This window comes from Camelus bactrianus, chromosome 8, assembly GCF_048773025.1.
Source record: "Camelus bactrianus isolate YW-2024 breed Bactrian camel chromosome 8, ASM4877302v1, whole genome shotgun sequence".
In the NCBI taxonomy this organism is placed as follows: Eukaryota; Metazoa; Chordata; class Mammalia; order Artiodactyla; family Camelidae; genus Camelus; species Camelus bactrianus.
The window spans coordinates 64,186,030-64,209,358 of record NC_133546.1 but is presented as its reverse complement, the minus strand read 5'-3'; the positions used below and the strand labels follow the sequence as shown (position 1 = coordinate 64,209,358).

The 23,329-nt window shown below is 36.0% G+C and overlaps 2 protein-coding genes across 3 annotated transcripts in view; one reads left to right on the top strand and one right to left on the bottom strand.

The window, feature by feature from the left end:
- Nucleotides 1–23,329, bottom strand: part of UBE3D (ubiquitin protein ligase E3D) — a 266,407-nt gene that overhangs the window by 61,075 nt on the left and 182,003 nt on the right. The gene's annotated exons all lie outside the window — the stretch shown is intronic.
- On the top strand, nt 3,833–4,451 carry LOC105083101 (large ribosomal subunit protein P1). Of its 2 annotated transcripts, XM_010972852.3 has the most exons (2): nt 3,833–4,177; nt 4,253–4,451. In XM_010972852.3, the coding sequence occupies exons 1-2, from the start codon at nt 4,107–4,109 to the stop codon at nt 4,449–4,451; spliced, it is 270 nt and encodes an 89-aa protein (XP_010971154.1). In that variant the 5' UTR covers nt 3,833–4,106. The 2 variants fall into 2 exon arrangements, with proteins under 2 accessions (XP_010971154.1, XP_010971153.1); XM_010972851.3 differs by having other exon boundaries at nt 3,833–4,451.

Below are 23,329 nucleotides of genomic sequence, written 5' to 3'. Positions count from 1 at the left end.
AGTCCTTCTTTTCTTTTTTTCCAAATGCAGGTTGTGTTTCTTTATTTTTTTTTTAAATTAAAGTATAGTCAGTTTACAATGTTGTGTCAATTTCTGGTGTACAGCATAATGTTTCAGTCATACATATACATACCTATATTCCTTTTCATATTCTTTTTCATTAAAGGTTACTACAAGATATTGAATATAGTTCCCTGTGCTATACATTAGAAACTTTTAGAAACTTGTTTATCTATTTTATATATAGCAGTTAGCATCTGCAAATCTTGAACTCCCAATTTATCCCTATCCACACTCTTCCCCACCAACAACCGTAAGTTTGTTTTCTATGCCTGTGAGTCTGTTTCTGTTTTGTAAATAAGTTCATTTGTGCCAAAAGGACAATTTTCTAACTGTAATTCATTAAGATCAATCTTCTAAAAAGGACCTCCCCAAATTTTATAAGCTTCAGATTCTACAAATTCAAAATTCTTTCTTCTGCTGAGTCTACATGAACATCAGCTATACTTCTCAGCTGAACACTTACCATACAACTCACAAACCCACCCAGAAGTTTTCTCTTCCCACAGAGACTTTTATTACAGCATTAGCTCAGGCCTCACAGCACTTCCCCAAATAATGACTTCACTAATCCATGGACCTCCAGAAAATATTTTACAATTATTCTGAACCTTTGTGAGAAACTTAGGAAGCTTTAGTGCATCAGTGAGCCGTTAACATCTGTGGGTTCCTACTGAGATCTGAGGTTTAAATCAATTAGTGGTAACCAGGACTCTCTGCAATGGGCTTTCATAGAGAACAAGCATATGCTAATGTTTTAAATTAAAAATGTACTCTCCTGGAGAGAATGTCTGTCCACACAGCATTCTTCTTCTTTGGCCCATGTAATTCTTATTGCATTTTGCACTCCAAGAGTGATTATGGGACTCATGGAAACAATGAATCCCCAAAGAAAATATTTCTTTATAAGAAACCATAACTCTTTGAATCCCATCATTTTGTGGACTTTTAATCATGGAGCTCTTTTATCTTTGTTTTTTATAAACCCTTGCTGCTCATTCTTCATTCTCTACTCCCAAATCCCAACCAAAGTACCAGATAAAAAGAGATGAGCCCTAACTTAATAGCAGGGCACCCTGATGCTACCATGCTTCCAGGCTGAAGGGAAGACCTGGAGAGGAGCTGACAACTCACCCTAGTCTTCAACTCTTGATATTGTAACTAATGTTGCCAAGTGTGCCTGCACAGGTTTCATTAATAATAATCATGCTAATATTTACTGAGCTCAGATGATAAACCAGGCACTACACTAAGCACTTGTCATGCATTGCCTCATTTGAGCAGACCAATGACTCTAGAAGTAGGTACTCATTAACATCCCCATTATACAGATAAGGAAACTGAAGCACAACAAGGTTAAGTTACTTGCATAGAATTACGTTTTGTTTGACCATCTTCTTTCTCACCTGAGGACTCAGTCCAAGCCTCTCTCACCGTAGATTTAGACATGTGACTCATGCTGCCCAGTGAAAGAATCCCATCCTTCTGGCCATGATGATCAATTCAGGGATGGACATTGTATTAGCTTTCTATTACTATTTGATAAGCTACCACACACTTAGATGCTTGAGGTAACACCAATTTATGAGCTCACAGTTCTGCAGGTCGTAAGTCCAAACAAAACACGTCTATATTCTCTGCTCAGAGTTACAAAGCAAAAATCAAGGTGTTGGCCAGCTCAATTCTCATCTAGAGGCTCTGCGGGGAAAATTTACTTCTAGAATCATTCTTGTTAGCAGAATTTAATTCCTTGCTTTTGTAGGACTGAGTTCTCCACTCCTTGCTGGCTAATAGCCACGGGCCACTCTCAGATCCTGGAGGCTGTCTGCAATCCTTGCCACACGAACCTCATCATCTTCAAATTGGCACTGATGTGTTGAATATTTTCATACTTCAAATCTCTGATATCACCATCTCTGACCACTACACCCAGATTTAAAGGGTTCTTGTGGTTATAATAGGCCCATCCAGACATTCTCCCTATCTTAAGATCACTGATTTGGGACCTTAGTTATGTCTGTAAAATCCCTCAACACCTAGATAAGTGCATGGTATAATAACTGGGAACAGGTATTATATACATCAGGGCCTGGGAATTTTCAGATCCATCTTGGAATTTTGATATATAAGCCAAGCTAGGCCAGTCAGAATCCTCTAAACATGGGAGCATTCTCTCCACTCTGGGTTCACTAACTGTATACACAACATACACCTAGAGCTGTACAATGGAGAGAATGCCTGCAAATGGAGTTAAATTGTAGGAAGAAAAACTGAGAGGGAAGGAGAGGTTGCTGGTAAAATTAATTGAATATCTGGATACAGGTATCTGCTAGCTTAAGTTGGCATCTGTTATTTGCAAACAGTTCTAACCAACATACTCTGAAGCCCAAGCTCTTAACTATGTAATTTTTCTCTGTGTTAATGGAGGCACAATACAAAAAGATGTAAACTGTGACACCAATAACATAAAGTGTGTTTGCATATGTGTGTATGTGTGTAGGGGGCAGTAAAAGTGTTGAGTTTTTGTATGTGATTGAGGTTATGTTATTATCAGCTTAAAGCAGACTGTTAAAACTAGAGGATGTTTTATGGAAGCCTCATAGTAACCACACAGAAAATACCTACAGAAGACACACAAAAAGAAAGCAAGAGAAAAGCAAAAGAAAAAGGAATCAAAGCATATCACTATAAAACATCAATGAAACACATAGGAAGATAGCAAGAGAGGAAAAGAGGAACAAAAGAACTACCAGACAGACAGAAATTGCAATAGAATTCCTTCCCTCTCAATATTTACTTTAGACATAAATGGATTAAACTCCCCAATCAAAAAACATAGAGTGGCTGAATGGATAAAATACAAGACTCAACGACATGCTTTCTACAAGAGACCCACTTTATATTTAAGGACACACATGGGCTGAAAATGAGGCAATGGAAAAAGATATTCCATGCAAACAGTAAACAAAAGAGGGAGAAGTAGTTATACTTATATCAGACAAAATAGACTTTAAATTAAAAATGGACCCAAGAGACAAAGAAGGACATTATATAATGTCAAAAGGATTAATTTGTCAGGAAGACATAACAATTATATATACCCCCAACATCAGAACACCTAAATATATAAAACAAGCATTGACAGAACTGAAGGGGAAAACAGTGATACAATAATAGTAGGAGAGTTCAGTACACCACTATTAACAATGGAGAAAACATTCAGACAGAAAATCAATAAGGAAACAGCAGTCTTGAACACTACAGACCAAATGACCCAACAGACATACACAGAACATTTCACCTAATAGTAGCAGAACACACATTCTTCTCAAGCACACACACAACATTATTCAGGATAGATCACATGTTAGACATCTAACAAGTCTTACCAAATTTAAGAACACTGAAATCATACCAAGTATCTTCTCTGACCACAGTAGTATGAAATTAGAAATCAATAACAGGAGGATAATTAGAAAATTCAAAGACATGTGGAAATTTAACAGCACACTCCTGACGAAACAATGGGTCACAGAAGTCAAAAAGGAAATCAGAAAGTGTCTTGAGACAAATGAAAACAAATATACAACATCTCAAGCCTTATGGTATGAGACAAAAATAGTCCCAAGAGGGAGGTTTATAGCAATAAATGTACACATTGAAAAAGATGTATCTCAAAAACACCCCTAACTTTACACCTTATGCAAGTAGAAAAATAGAATAAACTAAGCCCAAAGTTAGCAGAAGGAAGGAAATAAGAAAAATTAGAGCAGAAATAAACACAATGGAGACTAGAAAAACAATAGAAAAATCAACAAAACTAAGAGCTAGTTTAAAAAACAAATAATGTTAACAACCGCTTAGCTAGAATAAGAAAAAAAGAAGACACAAATAAATGAAATCAAAAGTGAGTAAGACCCTTTCCTCAGCTGTTGCCAAGGTGCTCGGTCCTTCTGAGGAGGCTAAGGCCATATTGGGGTGAGGCCCTCACTCATCTGGCAACTAACACTGTGCCTGGCAGCACCCACCTGGAACTCTCCCAAGCCATGGCCTCGGTCTCCGAGCTCACCTGCATCTACTCGGCCCTGATCCTGCACGACGATGAGGTGACGGTCACAGAGGATAAGATCAATGCCCTCATTAAAGCAGCTGGTGTAAATGTTGAACCTTTCTGGCCAGGTTTGTTTACAAAGGCTCTGGCCAACATCAACATCGGGAGCCTTCTCTGCAACGCAGGGGCTGGTGGACCTGCCCCAGCAGCTGGTACTGCACCAGCAGGAGGTCATGACCCCTCTCCCACTGCTGCCCCAGCTGAGGAGAAGAAAGTGAAAGCAAAGAAAGAAGAATCTGAGGAGAATGATGATGACATGGGCTTTGCTCTTTTTGACTAAACCTCTTTATTAACACATTCAATAAAAGGCTGAGCTCTTAACTGCTGTTGATCTTGCTAATAAAAAAAAAAGTGAATAAGGAGACATTATAACTGATGCCAGAAAAATATAAAGGATCATAAAAATTAGTATGAATAATTATATGACAACAAACTGGATAACCTAGAAGAAATAAATTCCTAGACACATACAATTTACCAAGACTAAATCACGATGAAATAGAAAATCTAACTAGAACAATTAAGAGTAAGAAGATTGAATCAACAACCAAATCCTCCTAAAAAAGAAAACCTCAAGATTAAATGGCTTCAAGGATGAATTCCACCAAACATTTAAAGAAAAATTAACACCAGTCCTTCTCAAATTCTTTCAAAACATTGAAAAGGAGGGCATACTTCCAAACTCATTTCATGAGGCCAGCACTATCCAAATATTAAAGCCAGATAAAAATACTACAAGAAAAAAAATTATAGGCCTGATGAACACACATGCAAAATTCTCAATAAATGTTACTAATTCAAGTTCAGCAACATATTAAAAGGATCATACACCGTGATCAAGCAGAACTTACGCCTGGGATGCAAGGATGGTCCAACATCTGCAAATCAATCAATCTGAAACACCACATTAACAGAATGAATGATAGAAATCATATTATCATTTCAGGAGATGCAGAAAGAGCTTGTGACAAAATTCAATATTCATTCATGATTGAAACTCATAACAAATTAGGAACAGAAAAAAGTACACCTCAATATAGTAAAGATCATATATGACCTGGCCCACAGCTAACATCATGCTCAACAGTAAAAACATGAAAGTTCTTTAAGATCAGGAACAAGACAAGGTTGCCCACTTTTCCCATTCTATTCAACATAGTCTTAGCCAGAACATTTAGACAAGAAAAAGAAATAAAAGGCATTCAAAGTGGAAAGGAAGAAGTAAAATTATCCCTGTTCACAGATGATATGATTTTAATGTAGAAAACTGTGAAGTTCCCACACTCAAAAAGTTGTTAGAACTAATAAATGAATTCAGTAAAGTTGTAGGACACAAAAATCAACATACAAAAATCAGTTGTTTTTCTATACACTAACAACAAACTATCTGAAAAGCAAATTAAGAAGACAATCCCCTTTACAATCACATTTTAAAAAAAAGAATAAAATACTTAGAAATATACTTAACCAAGGATGTGAAAGACTTGTACACTGAAAACTACAAAACATTGATGAAAAAAATTGAAAACACAAATCAGTGGGAAGACTTCTGTGTTCATATGTTGGAAGAACAGAGACTGTTTAAAATTCTGCCCAAAGCAATCTACAGACCAATGCTGTCCACAAGAAAATGTCAAAGGCACTTTGTTACAGAAATTTAAAAAAATTTTAAATCTCATTTGGAACCACAAAAGCTTCAGAGGAGCTAAAGCAATCTTGAGAAAGAAGAACAAAGCTGGAGGCATCACACTTTCTGATTTTAAAATATATTACAAAGCTACAGTACTTCAAACTGTATAGCATAAAAACAGACATATAGGCCAATGGAGTAGAATAGAGAGCCTAGAAATAAGCCCAAGTATAAATGGTCAACTGATATTGATATAGTGCCAAAAATACACAAGAGGGGAAGAATAATCTCTTCAACAAATGGTGTTGGGAAAACTGAAGATCTACATGCAAAAGAATGAAACTGGATACTTACCTTACACCATACACAGAAATCAACTCCTAATGGATTAAAGATTTAAATATAAGACCTGAAATTATACGACATATAGAAGACAACACCTTGACATTGGTCTTTGCAGTGATTTCTTGGGTCTGACACCAAAACCACAGGCAACAAAAACAAAAACAGATAAGTGAAGCTACATCAAACTAAAAAGCTTCTTCATGGGAAAAAAAAAAAAAAAACAGAGTGAAAAGTTAGTCTCCAGAATGGTAGAATTATTTGGAAACCTTACATCTGATAAGGGGTTAATATCAAAATATATAAGAAACTCCTGCAATTCAATAGCAAAAAAAAAAAAAAAATTAAAAAAACCCTCATTTAAAACTGGGTAGAGGACCTGAATAGACATTTCTTCAAAGAAGGTGTACAAATGGCCAACAGGTAAATAAAAAGGTGTTCAACATCACTAATTATCAGAAAATGCAAATGAAAACCACAGTGGAATATCACCTCACACCAGTTAGGATGGTTATTATAAAAAAGATAAGAGATAACAACATCCTGTTGGTAACAGTGCGGAGAAATTGGAACCCCTGTGAACTGTTGGTGGGAATGTAAAATAGTGCAGCTGCTATGGCAAATAGTATGGCGGGTCCTCGAAAAATTAAAAATAGAACTACCATATGATCCAGCAATCTCACTTCTGTGTATATGTCCAAGAGATTGAAATCAGCATCTCAAAGAGGTATCTGCACTCCCACGTTCATTGTAGCATTACTCACAGTAGCCAAGATATGAAACAACCCAAATGTTCACTAACAGGTGAATGGATAAAGAAAATGTGTATACAGTCAAAGAAATATTACTCAGCCTTTAAAAAGAAGGAAATGTTTCTGCATGCAACAACGTAGATGAATCCAGAGAAAATCACTAAAATTAAATACAAAATGGAGACCAGACTTAATTCCTCGAGCAGACAAAACTATTTAAGCCATTTAAATCAAAGTTAATTTAGCTTATTCCGCAAAAAAAGTGAAACTTAACTTGGGCCACTTTTTGTAAATGCTTCTGATAATCAGAAAAGAAACTTAAGTTATCTTCCTAAAATGGTGTAAGATACTCACTTGCAACCAGTCCCTTGCTGCCTGGAAACCTCCATTGTAATAATTAATCATTGTAAAGGTTAAACAACTTCCTCATTTTCACCTTCTAAGCCATCCTGTAACATCCTGCCCCTGAACTTCATATTAGTCTTTGAATTTGAAAGCTCCCAGTTTGTGAACTGTTTTTATATGCAAAATGAACTCTTACTAAATACTTTTTATTGATTTGGTGGTTTTAATTTTGCTATTTCTGGATTTTTGACATTATGTTAAGTGAAGTAAACCAATCACAGAAAGACAAGTACTGCATGATTCCACTTATCTCATATAAATGATATCTAAAACAGTCAAAATATTAGAGGCAGAAGATAGATTGGTTGCCAGAGGCTGGGGTAGGGGAAGATGGAGAGCTGCTGTTCAATGGCATGAAGTTTCAGTTATGCAACATGAATACATTCTAGAGATATCTTGTAAAACAATGCCCATGGTTAACAATACTGTGTTGTACACTTAAAATTTGTTGAGGGTTAATCTCATGTTCCTACCCCCCCCACACACACACACACAACTTACAGTGTTGATGGATATGTCTGTTACCTTAATTGTGGTGTTGGTTCCATAGGTGTATGCATATGTCAAAACCTATCAAATAAGTACAAGCAGGGTTTTGTTTTTTTTTTTTAATATGGCAATTATACCTCAATAAAGGTGTTTTTTAAAAAGGTCCCAATGAAGGGAGTATGTTTCCCCACTGACTTCCATAATAAATCCAAAGGTACATCTATGAATATGGATTGATGAAGGCTTATTCCTCTTGAATGGAGTGTCTTACCCTCAGAGATTCTGATTTAATTGCTCTGCAGTGTTGTCCAAGCATCAGGATTTTTTAAAACTCCACAGATGATTTCAAAATGCAACCATGGTTGAGATTATCTGATATACATCAGTACTTCTCCAACATGAATAAATATACACGTAGCCTGAGGAATCTTGTTAAAATGCAGATTCTGATTTAGGATGTCTACAACGGGGCCAAAGAGTCTACATTTATAAAAAGCTTCAGAGGATGCAAAGGCTGCTCGTCTGTGACTTATTCTCGGAGTAGCAAGTCTCTAGTAGTTGGCAATCTATAACCAAAAGGGCAATTTGGATACAAGAAAAGTGGCTCCTGTAGAAAACATAAACAGTGCTTCTTTAGCCTTGGCTTCTGCAGGGTCTCTTTGCAGGGAAATCCATGAATGGGACTCCATCTTTCATGTTCTTTTTCCATAAACTTATCAAGCAACCACAACATTATTGATCTATTGTAGTGATCTAAGCTGATCATTGTTGGGATAGGAAGAGAACAACTTCCCTTTATGAGTAGAGGTACTCTGGAGTGGGAAAGAAGCATTCATCTTCTTTGTGCATTGCATCTGCAAGTGACAAGCTGTAAACAACAGGGGAACTCATTTGGCACATTCTCCCTGCAGCCATTTGTCAAGTGTCATAATTCTATGGGAAAAAAAAAGCCTTTGGGAAAGTATAATGAATGTATTCCTTACTATTGAATTTCTATTTTGCTGCTATCTCCATAGAGTCTCAGCTTATATCTGTATGGTAACATTATTTTGATGTTAATATCATTAAGCTTTTTGGAGAATTCTCATTTGATATACAAACAGAAGGTATTTTTGTAAAATAAAACACATATAACATTTCAGGATTTTCATTCTCCATAATGTTTGTTCCTAGAAATAACCGGAAGAGACATACTTCTCGTAGTTATACTGGTTTTAAGGTCGCTTTATGGCTATTTTTAACATCATAGAAGTATAAGTGCTGGTTTTAATTTTCATATTAGCAAACAGAAGATGTGCAAATGAAAGGATTAAATGTGATCTCAGGAGGTTTCTTCTAGTTCAGTGGTTCCCAAATGTTTTTGTCAGGAGACCCTTTTCCATCCTTAAAAATTGTTGAGGATACAAATTGCTTTTGTTTTTGTTGGTTATTTCTATTAATGTTGACTCTTTTAGAAACTAAAACTAAGTCATTTTATATATTCACTTAAATATTTAAAAATAACAATAGTATACCCATTACAAATCACCATAAATAATATATTAGGGGAGTATATTTTCCAAAATAAGAAAAATTTAGCAAACAGAGTATCATTGTTTTCTTACATTTTAATAAATCTCTTCTGAGTCTGTATTCCTGGTATTCACTATCAGGCAATTGTGAATATCCTTCTTTGATAGTACACCAAAACTCAGCAAGTGGTCACTTCTGAAAGGTTAACTGCAATATGGAATCAGAAACCTTATCAATAAACTTTCACTCTATGTTACATTAAAATCTATTGATCTAGCTTGCTCTTTGAATGGATCTTTTGCCCACACATGATTTTTTAATATTTGGAGCATATTGATTCGCTGAGTTATGGGGATCTTCCAAATGTTAACATATTTCATTATACAATATCAAAAAACCCATCAATATCACCACCAATCTCATCAGAAAAGTTTTTACATAGTGGAAAGCTATCAAGCTCATGGTGGCAGATACATGTTTTTCAAAATTCAAATTTCCACTTGAAAGCTCAAGTTCTACCATTGGCAACAAATGACATCAGTTTGTTGAAGTGACAGGACCAATTCATTCATTTCTTTTTAAGTGTCAGCTAAATATTCATGCCTCAACACCACTTGTTTGTTAAATCATTTTTTCAAGTGAAAAGGAAACGTTTCCTTGTGTTCCAGGAAAAACATGGCTAGTTCAGCTACAAATCAAACGACTCTACAAGTCCTTTTCTTCAAAATAACTGTCCTAATTCACATGCAGTAGAAGTGTTTGTGCAGAGTTCCCACTTATCCACAGAGATTATTAAAAATATGTGTGCTTAACAGTCAAGATTTAATGATGTTAATAATTTTTACTACCCCAGTGAAGACATTATTAAGTAAACTGACTTTTGTTTGTTTTTTGTTGTTTTACTGCAAGTGTGTGATGGTGAAGAATACAATGGCCACTATTACCATTTGGAGCCACTCCCTTGATTTGGGTCAAGGCACCAGCGATTTTACCCACCACTGATATTGCACCATCATTATTTGACCACAGGAAATGTTCATTTATTTCTTGAAACTACCACTATCTTCTGCAACAGTGTTCCATGGAACACATTTGGAAAAAGCTGTATTATATACTCCCTTTAGTCCTTTCCTACTTCTAGATCTATGAAAGAATTTATGGTTCCATAAATCTACCATATTATCTCTTTGAATTGACATAAATTTAAGGGGTGGAGACATTTTTACCAATTTTCATTAGTCTTCCATGTTCTTTCCTATACTTTACAAATCAAGTTTTGACTTATGTCTCTAATACCTAACGCAGCACCTGGAATAAGAGTACATGTTTTGAAAATATTTATCTATTTATACTTTAGTATTTTAAAAAGAGGATGTAAGGCATTTTACCAACACACACAATATGATAAATGCATTTTAAAAATCTGATCAAGCAAAACTGTGCAACATGAACAATTTATAGGAAGAGAGTCAAAAATTTGACTTAGAACTTCCTCACGGTCAAAACATTTAAATCTCATTCAGTTAGAAAATCCACATTATGAACTTAGGTTTTAAAAAGAATTGGGCAGAAGAGAAGTCAGGGTCATAGAAAGTGGCCCCCATTCACATCCAGAGGTAGGCTGAGGCAGTTTAATAAATATTAGATACAGATTTTTGTTTCAATTGATGGCTGGTAAAATATTACTTCTCTTTAATTTTATTATTTCACTCATTTTATTTTTATTCACTAATTTTAATAAAATCTACTCTTTTTTAAAAAATAAAATCTACTTAGGATTAGAACTGTGAGGAGCCAAATTGTCCAATAAGTGTTCAAGGGAATGATGCTGTCTCATTTACTGACCAAGTTTAAATTTCTCTAATTTTTTACTATGAAAACTCCAGAATCATAATAGCAACACATGTTGATCATTCTAGAAGGATTAAATGTAAGTAAATCTAAATGTATTTGTTACTCTATTAATTTATTTATTCAGGAAATATTTATTGAGTACTTCTATGTACAAAACCACTGGGTGTGAGGTATAAGCACCTACATGTTTCCTCAGAGTTAGGTATCCAGATGTTTTAACTCATACAAATACTTTTTCCCAAAATATAAAAATATTTGAGAAGTAGCTAAGAGCAGTCAACTTTTGCATTTACTAGGGACCAACTTTGACTATTATACACAGAGCTTGAGTAAGAGCTCATATTAAGCAGATCATGGTGATTATTTTGGAATGTATAGAACTTTTGATTTAATATGTTGTATACCAGGAACTAATACAGTGTTATAGATCAATTATACTTCAAAAATAAACAAACAAGTCCATAGAAAAAGAAATCAGATTTGTGGTTACCAGAGGCAGGGCCTGGGGGAGGGGCAATTGGATGAAGTTATTCAAAAGGTAGAAACTTCCAGTTATAAGACCAGTAAGTACTATGGATGTAACGTACCACATGATCAACATAATCAGCACTGCTGTGTGTTACATATGAAAGTTGTTAAGAAGGTAAATCCTAAGAGTTCCCATCACAAGGAAAATTTTTTTTCTATTTCCCTAATTTTGTATCTATATGAGAGGATGGATGTTCACTAAACTTACTGGATTATCATTTTATGGTGTATGTAAGTCAGATATTTTATGCTGTATACCTGAAATTTATGCAATACTATATTTCAATTATAGCTCAATAAAAATGGAAGAAAAAAACTATCAATTAATTATTTAAAAATCTCCAGATCTGTCAGCTAACCAACCAAGGAGGATTTACAACAAAGAACCTTAAGAACATGTCTTACTTGTCCTGAGTAGCATTTTGAGGGCTGGAAGGAATTATGTATTTCAAGGATGCACCCAAAATGCCTCAAGAATTACATTTCTTACCACAAATGGGCGTCAAAAAAAATGATGACAGATGACTTGTAGAATTTTGTGATTCGCAATGAACAATCTATTTGAACAGTAATAAAATTCAGGCAGAATGAGACCTGCTGAAATTCTCTAATAATCATTAGAAACCCCTCTGTCATTTTTAGTATGATGTGTTCCAGACACCAACCAAATCTCCAGAAACCCAATAAAATTGATGTTAATATCACCATTTTACTGATAAAGAAATGGAAAAATCAGTGAAGTTAAATAACTTGCTACAGGTCACACAGCCAAAAAACAGAAGAGGTAGGACACAATTACATGTCTGATTTTAAGGTCCATGCTTGTAAATGCTATGCAGCCTCACCTTTTAAAAATTTATTTATATTCTGCCAATTTCTGAAGAGGATTTGAGGTGGCTCCCAATAAAGAAATAAAATAATAAAGTTATTACGACAATGGTAAAAGTAGTTCCAAACAAAAGAGATCATTATACCAAAGATCCCAATTAAAATCTGATTCCCTAGACAGCCCTCACAGAAGAAAGGAAACATACATTGTATATTTCTCTCTGTATGATAAAAGGAAATAGAGCAGTAATTTGAGAGTTATCAAGTTTCCTATCACTAACTTCAAAGGAAATGGTTAGAGATAAGGCATTGAACAAAATTTCTTCCGTACACAGCTTTACAGATCTGCTGTACAGCATTGGGCCTAGAGTTAATAATACCATATTGGGTAATTAAAATTTTGCTAAGAGAATAAATATCATATTAAATGTTGTTACCATAAAATAAAAAAATAAATCTATATGTGATAAAAACAAGTCAATTTATTAGAAAATAAAGATAAAATAATGGAGAAAAACCATTGTGTGACTATTACTAAGATCAATCCTCAGAAAATGTTGAGGATGTAATGTCAAATCACAGTCCTATGAAGGAATTTCTATGAGTACATAATTTTTTAGTGATATGGCATAATACAGGTATAAATCTCAGAGTATATGGAAGTGGTTGTTTAAAAGGTCCTTTAGATGGAACTTGCATACTGCCTTTGAAATATTAACTACTATAAGAATTGCTTTCTCACCATAAACAACCAGAAAACCAGACAAAATAGAAGAAACAACTATTTTCAGCCATTGGACATCAAGCAGTCCAGAACTGTGACCCCAAAGAGAGGAACAAGTCATGAGGACCCTACAATCACCCCAGCTTGCTAGCTGAAAGCAGTTTCCAGGGTGTAGTATCAGGAGGGGAACCCCAACAGTCTAGTAGTCACACTGATCATACTGGAAGCTCTACTCAGTGCTGTGAGTTGAAAAAAAGAAAAAGGCATATATATAGAAAGGAAAAGAAGAAACTCAATATTTTTATTCATAGATGAAATGAATATCTAGGTAGAAAATCCTAAGGAATCCACTAAACAGTTACTAGGGCTAAATTTAGCAAGGTCACAGGATAAAAAGTCAATATTTTTTAAACTATATTTCTATAGTTTATAATTAACAGCAGAAATTGGAACTTAAAAATACATTACAGTCACACACAAAAAATGAAATACTTAGAGATAAATTTATCAAAATATGATCAAGACTCATACACTGAAGGCTATAACATTTCTGAGAGAAATGGAAGAAGGCCCAAGTATATGGTGAGAGAATTGTGTTTATTGATTGGAAGACTCAATGTTATTAAGTGTCAATTTTGCTCAAATTGAACTCTAGATTCAATGAAATTATAATCAAAATCCCACTTTTTAAAAAAATTTTGATAAAAATTGATGAGTCAGTTCTCAGATTTACTATCTGGAAATGCAAAGAATCTAGGACAGCTGAACGACTTTGAAAAAGAACAATATTGGAGGGTTTTTAGTGCCTAATTCTGGGACACACTAGTAATTAAGGTGGTGGTGTGGGAAAAAACAAAGAGAACAATGAAATTGAATACAAAGTCCAGAAATGGAGCCACATGTATGTGGCCAATTGATTATTTTTCCTGCCAAAGTGCAAAGGTAATTCAACAGAGAAAATATAGTTATAGCAACAAATAGTGCTAAAACAATTCAATATGAAAAAAAAATCTCAAACTTTACTATGTACAATTAATGTGAAATGAATCAGAGACCTAAACACTAAAGCTAGAACTAAAACAATTCTAAAAGAGAACATAGGAGTCAAATTTTATGATCTTTTATTAGGCAAATACTTCTTGCACAGGATATGAAAAGCATGAATCATAAAAGAAATAACTGACTTCCTTTAGTAATCTGTAAAGCAGATCTACTAGTGATAAACTGCTTTCATTTACATGTATCTGGGAATGTCTTAATTTCACCTTCATTCTTAAAGGGTAGTTTTAGCCAATATCAAATTTTTGGTTGACAATTTTTTTTCTTATATATAAATGGTCTGATGAGATGATCATTCACTGAGATAAGAGAAGACCAGGTTTGGGGATGGTATGTGGCCAGATTCTAAGGTCAGGGTTAGATATGTTGAGTCTAAGTTATGTTTCAGGTACCCAAGAGAAGTCAGTGAGCAGTCAGACATATTGGACTGTAATCAGAAGAGAGATCTTGAATGAAAATATAAACTGCCAATCATCTGGTCATCCACAGGAACTAAACCACAGTTCTATCTAGATTCCTTAGGGAAGGAATACAGCATGAGAAAAAAGTGCAGAGTGGGTAGAGAGCAAGCCCAGGACTGTGCTTTGATGGAGATGAATTTGTGTAAAGAACACAGAATAACTGGCCAGAAAATGTAAGATGGAAACAGAAGGATAAAAGAGGATAGCAGGACAGCTGAGAGGCGAAATCATTTTAAAAGGAGGCTGTGGTCATCAGAGTCAGATTAGGTTACTGAGTTCCAAGATTATCCATTGAATTCAGCTACATGGAAGCCATCAGGACCTTCACAGAAAGTATTCAGGTGGATTGAAGAGGACATAAGTTAGACTGTAATGGTTTTGAGAGGAGTAAAGAATGGAGCAATGATTATAGACAAATCTTCCAGAAATTTGGTTGTAAACGGGGAGAAGAGAAATAGAACAAAGCTTATGAGGATATGTGAATTTATTTTACCTAGCAGAGACTTAAGCATAACTGTGCATAGATATGATCCATCATTGTAGTGGAGGTAAAGATTGTGATTCAGGTCCCAAAATCATCAACAAATGAAAGAGACCCAGAAGCTTCTAGATGACATGAACCATTAGAGAGGGTGGGTGATAGGGCTGAATAGAATGGCCCTAAAGAAAAAGTCTTTTCTTGTAAGAGAGTAAGGGAGTACTAAGTTGAAAGAAGCAAGGAGAACATCAATTCCGTCACCAATACTCATGTATGAAATGTGAGTGGTAAAAGAATAAAAAGCATCACTTTGAGATGGCTACAAGGAATGCCCTATCCTTGGGGAAGAGCCTGATTTATGTTAAGGCAAGAGGTTCTTGGGAAAATTGAGAAGAGGCTATGATATATGGGCATCTGTCTATTAGACTGTGAGAGCCTTGAGATCAAGGATTATGTCTACATCAACAAAATAGTATAGACCTACAATTCTAAAGTTTTAGTATATATCAGAATCACCTAGAGGGCTGGTTAAAACATAGATTTTTTTTTTTTTGGTCCCATCCTTAGAACTTCTCATTTAGTAGACCTCAGATGAGCTCATGGATATGCATTTCCAGTAAGTTCCCAGGTGATGTTCATGTTGCCAATCTGGAAAACACACCCTAAAAATCACTTAATTTTTGAGGAATCTCCATACAAGATCAAGCTATTCTACTTCTGGATATTTATCTGAAGAATATGAAAATACTAATTTGATAAGATACGTGTACCCCAGTGTCTATAGCAGCATTATTTACAATAGCCAAGACATGGAAGAAACCTAAGTGTCCATCAACAGATGACTGGATAAAGAAGATGTGATACATATATACAATGGACTACTCAGTCATAAAAATAAACAAAATCTTGCCATTTGCAACAAAATGGATGGGCCTTGAGAGTATTATGCTGAATGAAATAAGTCAGATGGAGAAAGACAAATACCATATGATTTCACTTGTATGTAGAATATAATAAACAAACAAACAAACAAAAACAAACACATAGATACAGAGAACAGAGTAGTGGTTACCAGAGAGGAAGGGAAGGGTATGATTACAGATGAAAATTAAACCTTTGGTAGTGAGTATGCAGTAATGTATACAGAAGTCAAAATATAATGTTGTACAGATAAAACACAAAAAATAATTTTTTTTTAATTAGCACTAAAAAAAACTTGGATAGTCTATGGTGTGATAACAAACAAACCCTGATATCTCAATAGCTTAATAAATCAAAAGTCCAACTGGGCATTCTCTTCTAAGCAGAAACTCAGGAATCCAGGTTACTTCTACCTTGTAGTGATGCCAGTTGGTACATGTGGCCTCCAAGGTCACACAGGAATGAAAAAAACCTAGAGTCATGCGATATGTTTTCAAGGGTTATATCTGAATGAGGTTTACCTCATTTCTGCTCAGATCTCATTGGTAAGAACTTAGTCACGTGGTCCAAACATAATAGAAAGGGAGTTTTGAAAATGTAAAGACGAATATGGATGTTTTGTGAGCATAAACAATCTCTGTCAGAGCATCTTCTGTCTCTCACCTCAGCAGAGAGAACAATACCAATCAAGATCTGGAGCTCAATATATGCTGATGGCTCAATAAATGGAGTTGACTGAAACCGGGTTTTAGTTTTCCCTTAGACAGACAAAGCTCCCCTTATAACGAACTGTTGTTACCCACACACAGCCTTCAACACACACACGAATCAGAATCTTCTCTGAGTTAGCTTTTCTGACCTTGCCAGGTTCAATTTTGTGTTACTACACTTGGGACATTCGTAGATTGAAGTGATATGAACACATTGAGAGGGAAAAGAAAATTACACTGATGAAAAAAACCAATGCTGTCTCATGTTCACTCCCCTCTGCTGTGAATTCAGCCATGTGAGGCAGCGTATTTAGTTCAACAAGCAGCCTCCTTTTTGAGAAGGTGATGCCCTTGGGATGCTTCACTTTCCAGATTACTTTCAAGGCCTTTATTATATTTGAGGACCGGTGATGGCTGAGTGACAGGAGAGCTGACAGTTCTATTAGCTGTAGAAGCGGGACAGGTCAATCAAGACTTCACATCTGTAGGTAAAGAGCTGAGTTTCCGAAGGCAACCCAGATTCCAGCAGGATGAGCTGCGGTGTCTTTTTATAAGATGAAATGGGCTCTTGAAGGCTGCTTTTACACTCTAGGATCCTCCAGCACCACTTGAGTGTTAGTCCTGTTTCAAACTTGCCCTGCCAGCCTTTGGGAGAATCTAGTGTGGAGTACAGAAATACAAACTGGGAGGGAGAGCGCAGTTTTCTAGTGTCCAGAGAGCATACCTCATCCTCAACTACTTGGGGTCTTTCAGGAAGGAAGACCCTGTGATGAGTACTTAAGATAAGGAGACCTTCATTTTGGTTTCAATCTGTGAAGAAAGAGGTCATTTTTTTTTGGAGGGGGAGGGAAGTAGGTTTATTTATTAATGGAGGTACCGGGGATTGAACCCAGAACCTTGTGCATGCTAAGCACATGCTCTACCACTGAGCCATACCTTCCCCCAAAGAAGTCATGTTTTAATAATGTATGTCTTATTTTTCATCTCCAGTTGAAGCACAAGTCTCACAATGTTAAAAAGTTACTTTGTTCAAAAAGCACAACTATTGGGGAGAAGATGAGAAAACTCTGAGAAAAATAAAAGACATTCCAGTGTGAAGTAAAAATGTATTATTCAATGCCTCAATACAATTTGTGTGATGGAAGCATTTCTAGTTGGAAATTAGTTAAATTGGCATTTTATTAGAAACATAATTTTCACAGCATATTACAGATAGAGGATGCATTAGCACGTGTCGTACTGAGCTGCTGCTTTGAATTTTGCACAGTACCAATCTTATTTATCTTCAAGTTCTCATGATAGTGACCAAAGGAAGAAAAAGTTCATTACTTAATTCTTGACCTCAGAGAGATGCCTTTTAAAAGGAAGCAGAGACATTGAGTTCACTTTTCAGGTATAAAGACATAGTGAGGTTTGCACAAACGTGATCTGCATTCAGATCCCTACGCACCCCAGGAAATGACCACCTGAATGATACTATATTTGGAAAATTCCAGTGTGGCTTCAGAGCTACTCTTCTGGGAGGAATGTTTATTCCAGGAATAAACATCTGACTTTTTGATATGCCACCGTAGAGACCTGGGAACCAGAGCTGCCCCAAGACTCGACCCACACACACCATGCCACGGGTCAGTTTGTTAAGTTGTCATTGTCCTTTAAATGCATGAAAACAACATTGCTCTGGAATCAATATTGCACCGAATAAATATTTATTGGGGCCCATTATGTCCAGTGAAAATCATGCTACATAATTTGACACGCTTTTTACTGAGTATATAAAAAAGTGAAAGCATGGATCTCGGAATCCGTGTTCCTGTTTCAGCACATGGACAAGGAGAGCAATTCTAAGAAAGAAACATGTCAAATGGCATTGGGAGGCTTGTGCAGAGACTGTGTGATGTAATGAAAAGGGATTTGATGAATTTTTTAATTAGTAATGCTTGAGTTTCATCCTCACCCCATCATTTTCTATCTCTGGGATCATGGGAACGCTATCTAAGGCTCAATGAGCCTTCGTTTCCTCATCTGTAAAAGAGACATATTATTTACCTTGTAGAGTTGCCGTGAGAATGAGAGCTACATGAAAAAGCCAAGTGTATAGTAAATGCTCAATAAATAGGAGCCATACTTGAGCTGTAATTGTTATTATTAAGCTTTCTGTGAACAGGTGATTGTACTAAATGTATTCTTTATCAAAAAGAGTATGATTTCTTTTTTAATTTTTATTTTTTTGTTTTTTTCTTTTGGGGGGGAGTTAACTAGGTTTGTTTATTTATTTTTAATGGAGGTACTGGGGATTGGTGCATCCTAAGCGCACACTCTACCACTGAGCTATACCCAACCCTCCAAAAAAGAATATGATTTCTAAATAAAAAGTGCTATGGACTGAATGTGTCCTCTCAAAATGCATATATTAAAATCCAATCCCCAGTGTGACAGTAGTATTTAAACTTTGGGCCTTAGTGGAGGTGATTAGATCATGAGAGTGAAGCCCTTGTGAATGGGGTGAGTGTCCTTACAAATAAATGAGACTCCAGAGAATTCCCCCACCCCTTCTGCCACCTGAGGACACAGTGAGAAGATGGCCATCTGTGAACCAGGACGTGTGCCCCTCCCAGACGCCAAATCTGCCAATGCCTGATCTTGGACTCCCCAGCCTCCAGAACTGGGAGAAATACATTCCTGTTGTTTACGAGGCAGTCTGTGGGATTCTGTTAGAGCAGCCCAAACGGATGAAGACAAAAAGCTTTCTTCATAGAAATTACAAAAGGATCTAAAGGCATGATAATATGTTTGTATAACTGCTAACATGAAATATACATTAGGTTGTAAATGCTTGTTAACCTAAAGAGCTGGTTTATATTTCAAAAGAAATGAGGATGAAAAACAAGAGGAAATGAATCCTGACTTGCTATTTGATGACACTTTCTATTGTGTATTTGGCTTTTTAAATTTCCATTGACCTTTAAATTAAACTGTTTATGTGTCACAGAGTATATTTTGAACATTCTTTTAGACAAGTCCCTAGACAATTTAAAAGAACCAGGCTAAGGTAGGAAATGAACCACAGCATACACAATGAAGTATATCAAACACCATATGAGAGAAAGATGATCCCTGAGTCACAGAAACCAAAGAACTGCAGAAGTGGGAAGTTATTTTAAAACCTGCTCCTTTTTTAATTAGTTCCTATAACACCATTTATCATAAACTGTGAGAGACTTGCTCATAAATATTATAACTTGAAGGTCGTATTTATAGACAATATACCTGCTATGCTTTCTCTAATTGGTCAATTGTCCAGAAGTAGGTATTTTTTTAAAAAAAATTTTTAGAGTTCTCAAAAAATTTCATTTCTAGGAGGTCATGGTCACAGTTCCTGAAAGAAGAACTTTAAAAGACAAGGATTGTAAAGAAATGAATATGCCTTTTTCCCAATAAGAAGTTCCTGGATTGCATCTTCCACACTGTTCGACAGAGTTAAATGTCAGAAATCAGTAACAAAGCTTAAATGTTCTATGCCATCTCTGACAAGCGTGTAAGTTAAAAGGCTGTCAAGCTATTTAGTTTTAAAGACAAAGGCAGACTTCCAGGCAGTCACATTTTTCCACCACTGATGACTCTGACTGTATCCAGAGAGGATGTGAACTAACGAAGCCGAGACGGGCAAGGAAGGAGGAGGACCAAGAAAGTGAGGAGCACAATGAAGGAAAGAGAAAGAGAAATAGAACAGTTTCAGAGCCAAGAATAGAAACAATCACGTGATTTTTCCAACTGCCTCAAATATGGAGGGAATTCAAGAAAATCAGAAGTCTTTTCTCAGTTGGATATGATAAATAAATGAAAAGAGGCACACCTGTTTTTAACTCAGATGCAATTGTCCTTGTGTGGGAAGAGGCACCCTAGGCCAATGTTTTAAAATCTCATTCTAAATACATATTACACTTCATATTTTAGTTTTAGGAGTGGCATTACATTGGCTCTACTATCAAATCCAAGCAGTGGACTCTGAAAGTAACCAGGTGACATCTCTGATGAATTGATTAGAGGAATGAAAGCAGAATTTGGGAAACTAATTAGATTTCTTATTTCTTTCTTACTCTGCTGGAATGGAAATAAATGAGATCCACTTCTTTTCCAGAAGTAAATTCTAGAACTAGGACTCATCTATGCTAATTTATATATAAATATCTGATTGTGTTTTTTTCTTTATACACATTACTATATCTGTATATTCACCTATAAAAATACTAAAAAAATGAACAACACAGAAACACAGAAAAGATTAGTAGAAATCTGTTCAGATATACATTTCTATGGAAGCCAAGGATGAACAGGTATAATATTTATATTGTTACAATAGGACACTATTAAAAACAGATGGATTTAGACACACTGTTGTTAAAATATATCTCAATACAGCTCCTCACTAAAAGGAACCAGGGCTCTTTGGTAAAAATGGTTAATTCCATGGCTGAAACAGGCAAAACGTAAGAGGAGCCTAGGACATCTTGTGCCAGAAAATGCTCACAGAATGAATGAGACATTTTTAAAGGACCTAGAAATCATCTTGAAGGAGCTTCCTTTGGCCAAATTTGAGACAATTAGATCATCAAAATAAATAACAGTAGTAACAGATTATAACCCACTAAACTAAGAAAATCCAAGACAATAGAGTTATAAATAAATAAACAAGCAAATTGAAATTCTGGTGAGGAACTGGCATTTACATAATCTCATAGCACATCCCCACAAAATATTTGGTAATTACAAAAGGAAAAAGAATAAACCTCTAGGGAAGCCTGGAAGACATCATCTTAATCAAGCAGCAAAAGGAAACATCATCAGTGATGGGACAAATCAGAATTGGTACCACCCGATAGGATGCAATGAGATGACGTCAGCATCACTTCTCTCTCTGGTATCCTTGCTAAGACGTATAATCTGAATCAAATCATCAAGAAATACCAGACAACACAAATTTAGGGACATTTGATGAAAATACTGACCTTAACTTCAAAAGTATCAAGGCCATGAGAGTCAAGGAAAAATTGAGAAAGTGGTCCAGATGGAATGAGACTAAAGAGGCATGATAACTAAATGCAATGCATGATTCTGAGCTGGATGCTTTTGCTATAAAGGACATTATGGGCACATTTGGTGAATGGAATCCGAAGATTAGATGGTAGAACTTCATTCATGTTAATTTCCTGACTTTGATGGTTTTATGTGCTGAATTATGACCCACTTCAGATTCCTGTGTTGAAGCCCTAACTCCCAGTACCTCAGAGAGTGACTGTATTCGGAAACAGGACCTTTAAAGAGGTGATTAAGTTAAAATGAGTTTGTTGGGGTGGGACCTAGTCCAATCTGACTGATGTCCTTATAAGAGGAAATTTTGACACACAGAGACACACCACGGATGTGGGCACACGGAGGAAGGCCGTGTGAGGACACAGAGGGAAAGAGGCTGTGGCCAGCCAAGCAGAGAGACCTCAGAAGAAACCAAACTTGCCAACACCTTGATCTTAGACTTTTAGCCTCCAGAACTGTCAGCAAAACAAAACGCTGCTGTTTAAGCCACCCAGTCTCGGGTATCCTGTTACGGCAGCCCAGCAGACTAATACCAGGGTTCTATTGTGGTCACAAAGGAAAATGTTGTGGTTTATTAAAAAAAAAATTAATTCAAATAACAGGGTGCTGACTCTCAAATGCTTCAAAAAAAAAAATCTTTGAAATGGACCTGTAAATTTTCTGTAAGTTTGTGACTATTTCAAAATAAATATAAATAAATATATATTTAAAATAATATATAAATTTATTCATACATATAAACTTAAAAGCTCCAAAAGAAGTGTTTACACAGTTGAGTGAAGAGCGTATTTCTTTTAATGAAATAAGCTTGAAGGGTCTCCATAAATTAAAAAATCCCTTAAATTTTATTCCCTGCCTTGACTGATTCAGGCATCTGTCTTCATCCTTTGTAAGCAGCGGTTTAGGACACTCTGGAGCACTGACAGGAGTGGTGCATGTTGAAGAAGTGAAGAACTGAACTGCCTAACTCGAGAGCCTCTAGACTGAGAGTTGGCCCCCAGAAGGCTTCTAGGATAGCAATGAGTTCCTGAGTCTTTCCACTCTATAACCCACACCCCTCTAAAACAACCCCAGGAGCTCCGCGGTAAACTGCATTCTCCTTCAAAGCATTCACTGCTCCTGTCTGGGGAAGGACTATACTTCCCACCCCATCAATGACACACTTGGTCTCGTGATTTGTTCTTGGCTGTTAAGAAGTGTCAAAGTGATACATGTTACTTCTGGACAGAAGGCTTTTTTCCCTCCATCACAAAACTGGCAATACTCCAGACAGAGGCTACTGCACGAGCCTGATCCCAAAGATGACGGGGAACAGAGCTGTAGCTGACCCAGGATGGACCTGTACGCGCTATTAGTGTCGTGTGGATGGAA

Excerpts from the sequence above, each read along its gene's own strand:
- LOC105083101 (XM_010972851.3), top strand. The coding sequence starts at position 4,107 with ATGGCCTCGGTCTCCGAGCTCACCTGCATCTACTCGGCCCTGATCCTG.